Here is a 14,216-nt window from a genome sequence, read left to right on the forward strand (position 1 = left end):
AAAGGTTTGTGACTTTGGAAATGCTTCAGTCATGGGAAGACCAGGCTCTTTCCTCTCTCATGCAGGTTTGATCACGGAGGACCTGTGCAAATGAGTGTTCGAGGCTTCCGTCTTGCTTTTCTTTTCTTTTTGTTTCTGAGACATTTTGATGGGGCCATTTTGAGGTAACAGAATCCAAGTAGCCCTCGTAAGACTGTTAAGTCACTGTTGTGATGTTTGGTTTTGTTTTGTAGGTTTTGTTTTGCATATCAAAGGCATCATGGACATCTGAACTTTATTTTGTCCTTAACCACATCCCACCTGAGTTATCATCATTCATTTCTACATAGCTTGGATTTTGAGTATATTTCTAAGTGTGTGTTGCTTTTAAAATCAGAAAAAAAATGTTGACTATTTGCTGAAAGTCTACTAGTACTGGGTTAACCTTTATGAGGTCATCTGTCTGCTCCCCCAAAGTGATCATGGCAGCAAGGCTTACGGGTATGACATATAGCTTGTGTGTGCCATTTAGAATAGAAAACCCTGTTAGAGATATAGGTGGGAATTTTCTGTGAAGCCTGACGCTGAGAATAAGAGATCCTATGGGGGCCCAAATATCTTTCCATGCCTTAGGCCGAGCTCAGAGATTGTGAGAGGTAAACCCGTTGGGATCCATGTGTGTTGGAAGAGCTAATGGCCTTTCACAGGGTGGGCAGTGGCCATTCAGCTTTGAATTCATGGCAGCCTGGTTTCAAAGGCAGGGTCTACCTCTAAGACTGTATGGTCTTGTGCAACTTCTCACACTCCATCCACCCCTCGGTTCCAGATCTCTCATGTATGAAATGGGGATGAAAAGAGTATCCACTTCATAGGGTTCATGTGTGAATGGAAGGAATTAGTGGGTACAAAGTGTCTGTAGTGCAGGGTATGCTATATAGGGGTGCTCTTGTTTATCGAGTGCCTGCTGACTTTGGAGGTCCACCTTGGCTCTCAGGGCAGTCTTCTAGAAATTCTTTCCTGGACCCCTCTTGGCCAGTGACCTCAATAAGAAAGTAAGAAATCACCCACAGACACTCCCAGTATTTTAAACCAGGAGGAAGTGGAACTGTTTTAGATGAAGTGGAATCACAGTCTTCCTGGCTCCTGTCCAGACCAGGCAATAGGTTGGTACCTACGTACCAGATGGGCGGTGTGTTGATTCAGAAGCACCTGGGGACTTCCCAGGTGCAATCTGAAACCAGCCTCTGTAAGGAGATGGCAGGAAGAGACCAAAGACAGAGGCGGACCACTCCAGACTGGTGGGCAGCAGGTTTAGCTGGCAAGGGAACTTACATATGGAGCTTGTCTTCAGTGGTAGCAAGACACATGGATTCTGCACCTGCCACCAGATCTTAAAAGTTTATACGGAGGCCTTAAGTGGGTTCAGTTGCGTATATTATCCAGATGGTCTCAGCATCTCATCACTATCTCAAGGTTGTATCCCTGGGGCAGCCCCTGGGAGTGGGGAAGGCAAATGGAATGCACATCCCAAGGATGGGGTGGGTGGGGGGAGCCTCTGATGGCCGGGGTCATGTGCACGGGTCAACTGGCGCCATGTCCTTTTGACGACTTCACCCAACACAACAGGGCTTTAGGACCCTTCCTCTGAGCCTCGTGGGTCCTGGGATGGTCCACCAGTCCCTGTGCTTGGGTAGGGGAAGCTGCTCTCATAGGGCAGGTTAGGACTGTGGTTAAGGACCAGGACAGTCTCAACTTAGTTCTTGGTTCTGTTGCATGTTAGATGTGACCTGGGGCTTCAGTTTCTTCATCTATAAAAAGGAGATATTTACACTTACATCACTGAGTTGTAAAGAGAATTTAAGATAATATGTATAAAGCACCTGCCTAAACATGGGAACAGCCCCATCAGTGTTAAGCTGTCCAGATGAGGACTGGGTCCCTGGGGTAGCAAATTGGGGCAAAGATAGATGAGACCCTCGCACTTTTTCTGCCTTGGGGAACCTCTCCCCCAGCCCCCCTCACTTCCAATCTTCTCAGAAATTTTAAGAATACAGAAATTTAAATTACATGACAATGATTTAGAAATTGGATTTCTCTTCTTTCGGAGGCAGGCTAGGGTTTCTGGTTGATATTGCACACACACGCGCCTTGGGAGAAAGGTCCTGGTCTAACGTGACCATGAGAGTTCTGGCTGACCACAAAGCTGCAACCTGAGAAGAGGTTTGCTTAGACAGTCTTCAGCCGTAAAGTTCTGATGGGGCAGGGTGGGGGAGGGACAGAGAGAAGGTGCTAGCTCCTTTAGTATATTCAGAGCCTGGCCTGGCCAGAATATTGGGGAAATGCGATCTCTGGGCCTAGCAGCCTATTAATTTCATGTGTTCTGGGGGCAGGTGCATGGACCATGTTCCCAAAGAAGGCTTATGTGTATTCACAGGATGTCAGGAGGGTTAATTTACCCAACCCAGTCTGCACTGTGGACAGATAATAGCAGCTACCTCTTCTTTCCTCTTGTTCCGAGCTCTAGAGGCCTCGAGAGTGAGGAATATCACCATAGTTATTGTCCCCACATACATAATTAATGCTGGATAATTGACTTCTCTCTGCTGTGTTCTGCTGAAACTGAATTTCACTCTAAAGTGCCATTGTTCACTTCAATATGCAAAATAAATCAATATTGTCGAGTTGCGTGGGATCAGCCAGCAGCTTGGGTGACTCCTATGTGGTAGGCCTTTGGTATTGGAGACCCTTAGGAATAAATAGCACCAAAAAGGACCTATCTAGGCGTGGACTCCGGGGAGATGATAGAGGGCAGGGCACCCCAGCGTGCCACATCAGGGGTTGGGATCTCATGCTGAATTGGTGTGGGCAATCAGAGAGGGAGGGTCAGGGTTCTCAACTCCAACTTCATCTGAAGCTCTTGGAAAGCTTTCAGATTTAAAAAATAATGAACAAGCCAAAGAACAAAACCCTACTGTTGGAAACATTAATGTGGGCCTAAGGGGTTGAAAGCATACAGGCCTTGGAATTAGACTTGGACTCAAGTCCCAATGCTCCTCCCTACCCGCCGTGTGACCTTGGCTCCCCCCCAAACCTGCCTGTCAGATAGCGCATCTGTGGGCTGGTTATTATCTCTCTTTTGTGAATGCTGGGTCACAGGTTGGGTTCTCTGGGAAGCAGCCTTTGGGATGGAGTTGAGAGTTCAGGGTGGTTAATAGGGAGTGCCTTTGGGTCCAAGCCCCTGGGGAAAGAAGAGGACAGAAGCAGGACCGGGGGAGGGAGAAGGTGGGCTGAGTGATTTCAGCTATCCTCACAGGGAGCTTCGGAATCACAGTTTTGTGCATTGGCCAGGGTGACCACAGCCTTTGGGAAGCAGCCTTTGGGATGCCCCACTTGTTATGTGTTTCAAGTGGGGAGCAGTGGACAAGGCATGACCTTAGGTGAGGTGGCTTTGAGACAGTCTGAGGGCCTGATGGCTGGAGGCAGTTAGTTAATGATACCCCCAGCAGCTGGAGGCAACAAGTCCTTCCTTAAAGGGGAATCCAAACAGCACATACATGTGCCCCATGAGGAAACAGAGGCTTGCCCAAGGTCAGAGCTTATAAAGAGCAGAGCTTAGACAGATGTTTCCAGATGATGCTTGAGCCTAAGTGCTAGCCAGTACCCTAACCAGTCTCTTTCCCATAGTCTCTTTCTTCTTGGGGGCATCACACAAACAAACCACTCATACATTATTTCAGATGGTCATACTCGTTAGCCTTCTACAAATCTTACTACCTGCTCATCTTGAATGCAGATCATGGGCTTTGTATGATGCTTGTGTGCTTAAGGACATGATGGTGACAGAATTGGACATGGTCCCTTCCCTCGTGGAACTCACTGATTTAGCTCTTGACCTGATCAGGACTGCATGTGTACAAGGATACAGCCGGGGTCTTTGGTTTGGGATCACTCACTGTCAGTGACTCACTTTCTCCCCTGCTTTCTGTTCAGCCTGGAGTCTGAGACGATGGTTTGGGGGCTGCTGCCCCTAATGGCACGCAGCCTCCCGGATGCCCTGGCCTGTTGGCAAGGAGCCGTCCAGCTTCTGAGCCACTGGGGGCCACCGCAGGCCTGCCTGTCTCCGAATAGATAATGGCTTGCATGTGTGCACCCCTGGGCTGTGGCTGGTTTTCTGCTGCTGGCCTGTTTTCTATGCCTGCGGTGAAATGTGCAGACTGTAATTGTCAATGGGATAATTGGATATTTTCTTCTCTTGTTTAAACAGAGAGGAAGGCCAATCAAAGTTAGAATCGAATTCCCTCACTTCTCTCATCTCCCAGGAGAAATCCACAGAAACGCAGACATGACCTTGAGAAGGCAGAGGGACAATGATTCAATAGTTATTTTTAGGAAGAGAGATTGGGTTTAAACTCCCATAAAGTGCCGGGAACTGGGCTCAGAGAATAATCAAATGTTAGTGCTGGAAATTTCCTCAGATCCCATCATGATGGTGGGGAAACTGAGGCTCAGAGAAGTGAATGGAGCTCTCAAAATACTCTTCAGACCCCCACCTGCCCATTTGTGAAGTCCTGCCTTTTCTGAACTGTTTCTTAAGCTGTTTCTGGAAGTGCTGTGTCCTAGTCCCGTTGGAATTCTCATGGGGCAGTGATCTGTAGTAGACCCTGATTTCATTCATTCACTCATTCATTCAAACGAGATTTACTTTGGGCTAAGAATTTACTTTGGGCCAGGCCCTGGGTTGTAGGGTGATGATTTATGTAAACGTCATCACCCTACTCAATGACAAATGTCCATGTCTTGAAGGCCAAATTGCATTCTGATTCATAGCTATGCTCCTGTAATTAGAATGCACACAGAAGGAGCTCAATAAGTGGTTGTTGAATGAATAAATACTTAATAGATGTTTGATGAATGAAGGACAAATGGCTGAGGAGTCTCAGGTGAGTGTGAGAAGTTAAATTAAATGGCTTGGATTTTGTTTTTTTCCCCAACACACTCCTGTCTCCAGCAAACTACTCTCATTCTTCTTGGTAGAAAGTTGCTGCTGCTTGGAGGGAAAGAGTCAGCTAGTTTTATCTTGATTAATTTAAATCCTCTTTCTGAGTGGAAGCCAAAGATTTAATTGGCTGATGGAGTCAGAGAGCTGGAGAGACATTTTTTTTTTTTCTTCTAAAGAAAAGTAATTCAGAAATATTTTTAGTCTTTGGTTTTATGTTTACTGGAAAAAAAGTCTGCAATTTCATCATTAAATCTCTTGCAGGAAAACACAGTGCAGTGGGGAGTATGGACTAGAAACTAGAGGCTTCCCTTCCTCCTCTCCTTCCTTCCTCCCCGCCCTCCTCTCTTCCCAGCCCTGGCCTGCACTAACCTGCTGTGTGTCACTGGACAGTCCTTTTTCCTCTCTGAGCTTGAGTTTCTTCTTCTGAAGATGAGGAAGTAGGCTAAAGCTTCCCCAGGGACCTTTCTAGGTCTGGCATGCTAGGAGTTTGTGAATGAGTTTTGGATAGTCAGTCCCCTTTTCTGGATAAAAATATCACACTTTCGTGCCTAGGGCTGGGAAATCAATCCCACTGACCAAAACAAGGTCTTCTCGTTCCTTCCTGTGACATGCACAAAGAGGTCTAGTGTTTGCCTTGAAGCTGGGATGGAAACTGCAAGACCTACTGGCATGGGAGCCCCTTCCAGCAACCGAGGGTATGCCTTGTTCAGTTTTTATGGAAGTCCCTTGGTGTAACCAGGAGAAATGTTCTGTAGGGGAAGAGGGTGCCCTACTTTGATGGGATAGAAGACGGATAAATCCATGACCCCTAGCACTTGAACGTGCTTTATAATTTAACATTCTTGCTTTTGACTCCACCTCTACGCCTCTGGTTGTTCTTAGGACTTGCCATGTTCCCAGTATGTGGTCCCATGCCTTCATTCCTTCGTACAGGCTGTTTCTCCCATCAGACTCCCCATCATCTTCCAACTCTGGTTCCTCTCCTGAGGAACTCAACAACCCCCTTCCGGTGTTGGCCTGGTAGCTTTCTCAGATATCATAGCTGGGACTAAACATCCCTTCTTCCACTTGTCAATGCCTGTGATGTGCCAGGTGCCACGCTGGGTGGAGGGAATGTGTCACTGTGCAAGGTCCTGCACTCCCGGAGATCCTCCTCCCACTGCCTCCCTCTTAAATTGCAGCACTCTAGCCTAGTGCTGGCACAGTGGGGTGCTTGGTAAAGTTTGGAGGCCATTACCAAGTGTTCTTGGCATAGTGGAGTGGTTTTGTTTGTTGTTTTGTTTTGTTTTGTTTTTACAGAAAACACTCCACACAACGGGTAGAGTAGGGTAGGGCAGAGGAATCCAAATTTCGGACTTTGAAGGAATAAAGTTCCATTCTAAGTGAATAGAGATTAAAATGAATCAATGAGGGTGTCAGCATAGATTTCCATAAACTGTTGACCCCCAGTGTTTTGGGGGAGCGCTGGATGCCAGGCCAGTTGATGTAGCTGGGGATGAAAAACTGGTACGAGCAGCTGGGGGTCAGGGCGTGGGTCTGCTGAGCTGGGAATAATTGTTCCCTTTGGCATCTGAAGGGTCAGGAACAATGACCTTTCCCCAGTGATGGGCTTTGATGACTGAAGGGGACAATCCAAGAGATAGAAGCAGAGGCAGGACAAGGAGGGATAGGAGAGGACCCCTTTGCAGCCGAAGTCCCGAGCAGGTCACTTCCCCCTCTGTTTGCGTGGTCTCCCTGGCTTCCCTCCTCTGATAGTTTTTCTGGTGCAAACAGAGGTATGTGATGATGGGCCCATTAGGCCACAGCTCAGTCCTGAATTCAAACAACACACATCCGATTCTCTCCCAGAAAGAAATGGGGTAAGGGTTTGAAAAATGACTGGACACGCCATAGTCTTTGATGATTCTATGTTTTAAAAAGGTATTGCTATGTCATGGAAGGGCATTCTACCATAGTAGAAAGGGTGCTGGCTGTGCATCTGAGGGTGTGAACTGAGCTTCAGCTCAATTGCTGAAGACTTCCAAGAGCTGCAAAATCATAGCAAGGCTCTGGTCTCAGAGTGCCTGGATTCTTATTTCCACATATTTCTACTTATCCACTGTATAACCTTGGCCAAGTTACTTAACCTACCAAATCTCAGTTAGGTGGACCTCATGGGATTATTTTGAAGGTTAAGTGAACAATTAAGATTGAATCAAGCCCATAAAATGGGGATGGTGATCTCCAGCGTCAGTGGTGCTATTAGTGGCTGAAGGAAAGAGCACTTGGTATACAGAAGGCGCTCTATTGTTGATAAGCCTCCCTGCTTGCTGGATGGGTGCTTAATTCCCCCTGACTTTAGAAACAGGTTAGGGGCCCCATTGTTTCATACTGTAGTTTCTTGGTATGAGAATACACTCTTCTCTTCCCCTATTCCAACTCCACCCTGGATAATTCCAGCTTAAAAAAAAAATCATCCTACCAGTACCCTGGTATATTGAGATGATTGTGGTTATGTCTGGCTTTGTGTTTGTAATCTGCCAGACTACAGAAAACCCAGATTTTAGGCTTTGGTCACATTCTTCCAGATGTCCAGGAAAGCTGCCATCAGAGAATAAGGAGGTTACTCAGGGAGCAGGCATCTGCTTGTCTCCAGGGCTCTCTGCTGAGAACTGGGCAGGCTCCTGGGAGTCCCATTCACTGTCTGCCGATGGCTTCCCTGCTCTCCAGGGGTGGGGATAATCTTGACAGTGTCAGGCTCAGATTCTAGTTCATGCCGGAGACTGAGAAAATCCAACCCCAGTCCTGGGCCCTGGCCCCTGGCTCCTCAGACTCCTTGGCCAGAGACCCTACCCTGTCCTGACTGTGGTGGTTTTCTACCATGAAGGGAATGTGACTTGCTGCCAGCCCATCTGCTTTGACCTCAATTTTCAATTCCCTTCTTCTGTGAGTAATCAGATCAGTCGTTTGGACGTGCAAAGGAAAGAGGTCATGTGTAGGGAAATGGCAGCTCAAAATTTATGGCTGAGGATGGTCAAACCACCGGGAGCTGCGAGGTTCAGGGCCAGCAGGCAGTTCCCACTGCACGGTGAGAGCTGCCCCGTGTAGCCAGACTTTCTGTGTTGGGGTCAGTCAGCAAATACAATAGGAGAGGTGGAGCCCAGAGAGCGGAGAGCTAATGACAGAGAGTCAGGCGAGCTATGCAATTATGGGATGCTGAGCACTAATGCAGTCCAAACCTTAATGAGTCGCGGTCCCTAGACTACAAAATTGAGAAGAGCAGCTTATTATGTGGCGGCACGGTGGCCGTGGCTGGGTGGGGGAGACCGACTTGTGGCGGGGCCATGCCGGGTTCACTGGGCCTAGTCTCTTCCCTGAAAAAGTTTGGGGTGTCCTTGATAGACCTCTGTCTAGGCCTAGGCCCCCCATCTGCTGTGGCCTTGTGTACCCCACTTGTTATCATGCCTCGCCCTAGAACAAGCAAAATGAGAACTAGCTCTTCCCTGTGTGGGTTTTCTATGTCACCCAGGCTAGACACCCAGGAGCCAGGCCTGTCCCTTTCCCCTCTTCACCCTCACATCCTCTCCTCTCCCTCCCAGACCAGTCACTTCCTCTCCCATGTCACTCACTGCCAAGTTCAGGCTTCCATCCTCTCTCTGCTTTATGCCCACCAGCTCCTGGTAGGTCAGCCTCTTGTACTTAACCTTGCTTTGATCCAGTTTCTACTAACCCTCTGCACAATGATAGCATTGCTCTGCTCTACAGCGTTTTTGTGGCTCCAAATTATCTTTAAGATTAAACCCAAATTACTAATTAAGTCAGGGTCTTTGATCACCTGGCCTCTATCTCTCCCTTTAGGTCCTTCCTCAGCCACTCACGCAGAGCCCCCCAACCCCCATGCTGGAGTCCGGTGAGAATCCTTGATATATTTCTATTTTTAGGCCTCTTAGGCTTTTCCACATTTGTGCAGAGGTCTTTTTGCCCTTGTCATCCTGGCCAGCTCTTCTTCTCTAAGAACCGGGGCAAATGTCACTTCCTTTGTATACATATTCCCAGGCCAAGTCAGGCCCTCTGTCTCCTGTGGCCCTCAGCCATCCTGCTCACAGCTTCTTGATGGCTTCATGATAGCAGTCTGATGTTTAGTTGACAGGAGCAGAGACTCAGACTGGGTCTGAGTAATGGCTCTACCACTTAACTCACCATGTGGCCTCTTCTGACAGAAGTCTCCTCATCTATAAATGGGGGCAATAATAGTTTTCTCTTTCAGATTGCAGGGGTGGGGAGGGGGTGGATTAAAAGAGATAATACATAGAGAGGGCTTACAACACTGCCCTGCTCATTGCATGTTAGTTGCTGTTGGAATTGCCACTGGAGTGGATTCCTGGTACTTTCTTGCCTGTTTGGGGTCTTAGCTGAGCTCTGTGCTTTCTGGAATTTTCTTCTGGTTGGTTTTGTCCTCAGCTCCTAGGACAGGCTGATGAGCAGGTACACAGAAAGCTCTGGAACATCAGGGCCTCAGGCCTGGCCCCAGCACACACACTGGCTGTGGGACCTGATGGGACAGTTAACTTCTGGCTGCTGCTCGTAGGGGCCCTTTTGGAGGGCAGCATCGCATGTGGAGCCCCAGGGTGAAGGATCTTTCATCCTCGGAGTCTGCCCACAACTGAGGGATAGAGAATCTTGACCAGAGCCTGAGGCTTGGGTGTGGTAGAGGAAAGGGTTCCTAGGGGTTGGGGATGGGAGGCTTTTACTTCTATGGAGTCTTGGCCACAGTGTATACCAGGTCTTGAGAACCCACTAGTGGTGATTTATCTACTGACAACTGCATTTTCCAGAACTATCCAGAGATACCAGGATGACAACAGACACATTCAGTATGTGAATTCTCCTAAATGTTCCACTTTGGCAAATGAAAAGACTCTCCTTAAAGGAAGGAGAACAGAATAGGAAAGACAAAGCCTTTTTAGTCTATCCATCAGGCCCTGTGGGAGCGCCCTGAAGGTGGAGGGCAGCCTAACGCTGACCCTGTGTGTGTGAGAAGGCTTTTGTACTTTTTACCTGACAGTGCTAAACGTGCCATTTGGACGGGGCAGGGCCAGAAGCAGCACTTAAGCATGTGGGGTCTGGAGTGTGATGGGCTGAGTTCAGAGTCAGACTCTGCCCCTTACGAGCTGGGGGATGTCAGATAGTTCACTTTCCCTCTCCAAGCTTCAGTTTCTTTAACTGTAAGCTCGAGGCAGTGGGATGGCCCTCCTTGTAGGGTCATTCTGAGACACAGATAAGGTAATATCCATGAGCCATCTGTGTGAGGACTGGCACGAAGCCCAGCCTCTATAAAAGTCAGCAGTGATGCTTTGGGGTTTCATCTTGCCCCTCACCCTGAGCCACCGAGGCTGCGTCACGGTGCTGGTTAATATTATTCCCATTTGATTCCTAGCTCAGCCCCATAGACACCGAGCCTCCTCAGCACACCAGGACCAGGGCTGGGTGCCATGTTGGGAGCTCGTGACGGACGTGAGCCCTGCCCTTGGGTCCGGTGGACGAAGCAGATATCAATCCAGTAGTGAAACAGTCGAGGCTGGCGTCCCAGGTGGGGGAAAGACAGGGTGTTACAGACACGTGGGACCCCTGGGACATAAGCTCCCCTCGGAGTTGGAGCACCCTATTTCAGCAGAGATGTTCAGACAAGATTTCAGGGGTGTATGGGCCTCGGCAGGGTGGAGAGGAGATGGGGAGAGGCTGGAAGGGCCGGAAGTGACGGCAGAGGGGCTGAAAGAGCTCCACGTGGCTGGGACAGAAGTTGGGAGTGAGGGGGAAGGCAGGTCAGGGATGTGACTCTGGGGAGGCGAGAGTCGTGCGCACGAGCCTGCAGCTATGGAGAGGCAGAGGTGGGAAGGGGCCCCGGGGGATGGTGTGTCATCAGGTGTTTTTGCTGTCATTACCGTCATCCCGGCTCTCCTACGTAGGCTGCTAGTGCCGAGAGACACGCTTGGAGCCTTTTAAGAGGTTAAGAATGAGTCATTCCTTAGTTAATGAAAGGCCAGGGAATGTTAATCAGCATCCCCCTCTCCCCGGGGCACATCTAAAATGCCCGAGTTTGACAGAGCTAACAAGATGGGCTCTGAGTCATCGGAGAGTGGGCAGCTGTCAAATGAACATATTGGTTTATTGGATTGGAAAAAAGTTACCTGGAGCCAAACTCTTGTTCCTTGGCTTTCTGAAACAACAACACACTCCACTGGGGTCCTGGACAGACCGGGGGGGTGGTGAGGATGTGGGCTTTGGAGTTAGCAGAACTGGAGGGATGCCTAGGCTCTGTCATTGACCTCTCTGATCCTCGGTTTCCCCTCCTCTGTAAAATGGGGATACTAGATAGCATTTCTGTGAATCCAAACGGGGATCGTATGTGCAAGCACTTGATACGTGCTTGGCTTGTGCAAGGTACTCAACGTTTTCTTTATAGCATGCTTGGAACGAAGCTAGGTTCTTTTAAATTGATTTTTTAGAGTGGTCCGGCATAGGACTAACTCTCTCCCACCACGTTATACTGGACGTTTTAATGAACAGAGAATGCTATATATCCAAGTGGGTAGGGTAAATTATGAAAGTGGGGGTTTCCAGAAAACAACCTGAAAACTCTTTCCAGTGCAACAGCATGGAGCAGAGGTTGTGCCCCAGAGATGGCCGAGGACATAGAGATCACACAGGGAAAGAGACCAACCCCAGCATAATAGGTGGGTGCAAGAGCCATTTTGCACAGTCTGCTATAGGAGAGAAAACCTCCTTCCTGGTTCTGGGATTGCCCACATGGGTCAGTTACAAGTTAGCAACAGAACTTCTGTGAGCTGCCCAACACCACGTGTCATGAAGGCTCAACACTGGCCATGTGAATTTGGAGCAGTCCGGGCTGGAGTGTTACAAAGTCCCAGGGCACGGAAAGGCCAGGGCCAGTGCAGCTCATCATGGGCTTCTGGGTGGATCAGAAGCAGGGCGATGTAAACACGGGAAGATTCAAACAAGATCAGAGAAGCAACATTTCCTCTAGCCCCAAGTGGCTGGGGCCTCACCAGGGCCTTAGTGAGGAGGGGTTAGAAGTTAATATCGTAACCACACTGTAAATTATTTATAGCTTATTGCATAAATAATTGTACTTAAATTAACTGTTTAGTAAACAGTTTACAATTCACTGCATAGTGAGGTTAAGTCACTGTGTATGAATCTGTGTGTTGTTTTTACAAAGCCCTTAGTGAGAGAGAGCCTTCCAGGTTGGGCCGTAGAGAGGTACCGGGGCTAGGCGGATCCAGCTGACATCTGGTGACAAGATCCCTTCCATGCTTCTCTTTACGCAGTGGTTCCCAATGATCTAGCCCAGAGCTGAGCTCCTGTCCTACTCAATTCCCTTGCTCTAGCCACGCTGATCTCCTACCCTTTCTCACACAAATCAGGCATACTCCCAAGGTGGGCCTTTGCACGCTCTGGTCCCTCTGCCTGCATGGCTCTGTACCCATACGCCAACATGGTTGACTCTCCCACCCCCCCGGAAGCTTCCGTCCATGCCTTACTTCTTCCGAGAGGCCGACCATTCATTCGTTTCAAATGGCAGTTCCCTCCCTGCCTCCCGCAGGAGCAATCTCATCCATACTTATTCTAACTTGGAGAGAAATGATCCGCTTTTAACATATTCTATCCTTTTTCATTCATGGTATTTTCCCATATATTATTCCTATATTCCTATATTGTTAACAATATGAATATGTAACACTATGAAACAATATATTTTTTTCCCAAGAACATTTTCCCATATATTATTCCTATATTTATTGCCTCCTGCTCTGGGAGAGAGGCAGAGATATGTTTGTTTTGCTCACCAGTGTGTCCCAAGCAGCTAGACCCATTCCCGCACATAGGGGGCACCTGGGAAATGTGCACTGAGCGTTCAGGGTGGGATTTGTGGGAGTGTGTGGGCCGCACACCCCATGTGGATGCTAAGAGCCCTGGGTGGTTCTGAAATGAGGTGCTACGTGAGGACAGTCCAGAGAGAGGGACTGGACCCCAAGGAAGAAATGGGCCCACTGCGCTCAACATGCCTCAGACTAAGCCATCTTCTGAGCAGGTTTCTCCCGTTGGTCTTGTGCTCAAGTGAAAAATCAGGGGTTCTCTTTGTCCCTTTTATTCATCATCTGTGTGCCTCAGCGTCCAGGATCCAAGATCAAGGACCATCTCCAACGACTGTCCTCCAACATCGCGGCGCTGGTGTTGCTTCCTTCTTACCTCACACTTAAAAGTCATTTTGGCTGAATATAAGGTTTTTGGCTCACATTTTATTTCTCTGAATATATTAAATAGGTTATTCTACTTTTTTTCTAGTATGAAATGTTGCTATCACAAAACAAACAAACTGATCATGGTGTCAATTTTTTTTTTATCCCTTGCAAGTAACATGCACTTATTTCTAAATGCACAAAGGATTTCCTTTCTTTCTTTTTAAAAATCTAATAATCTTGTGCTCGCTTTGGCAGCACATATACTAAAATTGGAATGATACAGAGAAGATTAGCATGGCCCCTGCACAAGGATGACATGCAAATTTGTGAAGCCTTCCATATTTAAAAAAATAAAGAAATAGAAGTCTAGTAATCTTACTAGAATATGTCTTGTACGTTTGTTTTCATGTACAGAGTATGCCTTTTCGATATGTAACAATATGAATATGTAACACTATGAAACAATATATTTTTTTCCCAAGAACATTTTCGCAGCTCATAGCTTTTTATATGCATTTTGTCATGTGTTTTGGGTTCCTCCCTAGGGAACTCTCTTTCTCTTTTTTTTTCAAGTAGGCTCCACACCCAGCATGGAGCCCAAGGCAGGGCTTGAACTCATGACCCTGAGATCAAGACCTGAGCTGAAATCAGGAGTTGGATGCCCACCCGACTGAGCCGCCCAGGCACCTCTCTTGGGAACTCTTACTGTATGTATGTTCGATCTTTTTTGCCCATCCTCAAACTTCATCACTTTCTTGCAAACCTGTTTTTATCTTTCTTCATTTTTTAAAAAACTTAAAACCTTTTTTTTTGCATTTGATTTTCTTAAGGCATTATCCCACATTTTCTTCTTGTTTAATCTGTTTCAAAGATGACATTTCCTGTTTATGTCTAATTCTTTTCCTATGATATCTCTTTTCTGAGGTTTTGTGCTTCTCTTTCACAACTTACATCATTTTTAAAAATTTTAAGTTCATTTTGAACTAGTATATTAC

At 47.6% G+C, this 14,216-nt stretch overlaps 1 protein-coding gene and 1 non-coding gene across 7 annotated transcripts in view; both read left to right on the top strand.

The window, feature by feature from the left end:
- Positions 1–14,216, top strand: part of INSC (INSC spindle orientation adaptor protein) — a 120,687-nt gene that overhangs the window by 33,758 nt on the left and 72,713 nt on the right. The window contains exon 1 of one of the 6 annotated variants that reach the window (XM_032359206.1): positions 13,841–13,928. The exons of 4 other annotated variants lie outside the window; for them this stretch is intronic. Coding sequence is in view for 1 of the 2 variants with exons in the window: in XM_032359204.1 (XP_032215095.1) it covers positions 13,880–13,932 (53 nt within the window). In the remaining variant the exon portion in view is untranslated. Of the gene's footprint in view, positions 1–13,840; positions 13,933–14,216 lie in introns of those variants that run through there. One more of the 6 variants, XM_032359204.1, reaches the window with a different exon arrangement.
- On the top strand, positions 13,461–13,567 carry LOC116600401. Its single transcript, XR_004289615.1, has one exon. It is a non-coding gene; the product is annotated as a U6 spliceosomal RNA (small nuclear RNA).

The sequence above is a fragment of the Mustela erminea genome, chromosome 9 (genome assembly GCF_009829155.1).
Source record: "Mustela erminea isolate mMusErm1 chromosome 9, mMusErm1.Pri, whole genome shotgun sequence".
NCBI lineage: Eukaryota > Metazoa > Chordata > Mammalia > Carnivora > Mustelidae > Mustela > Mustela erminea.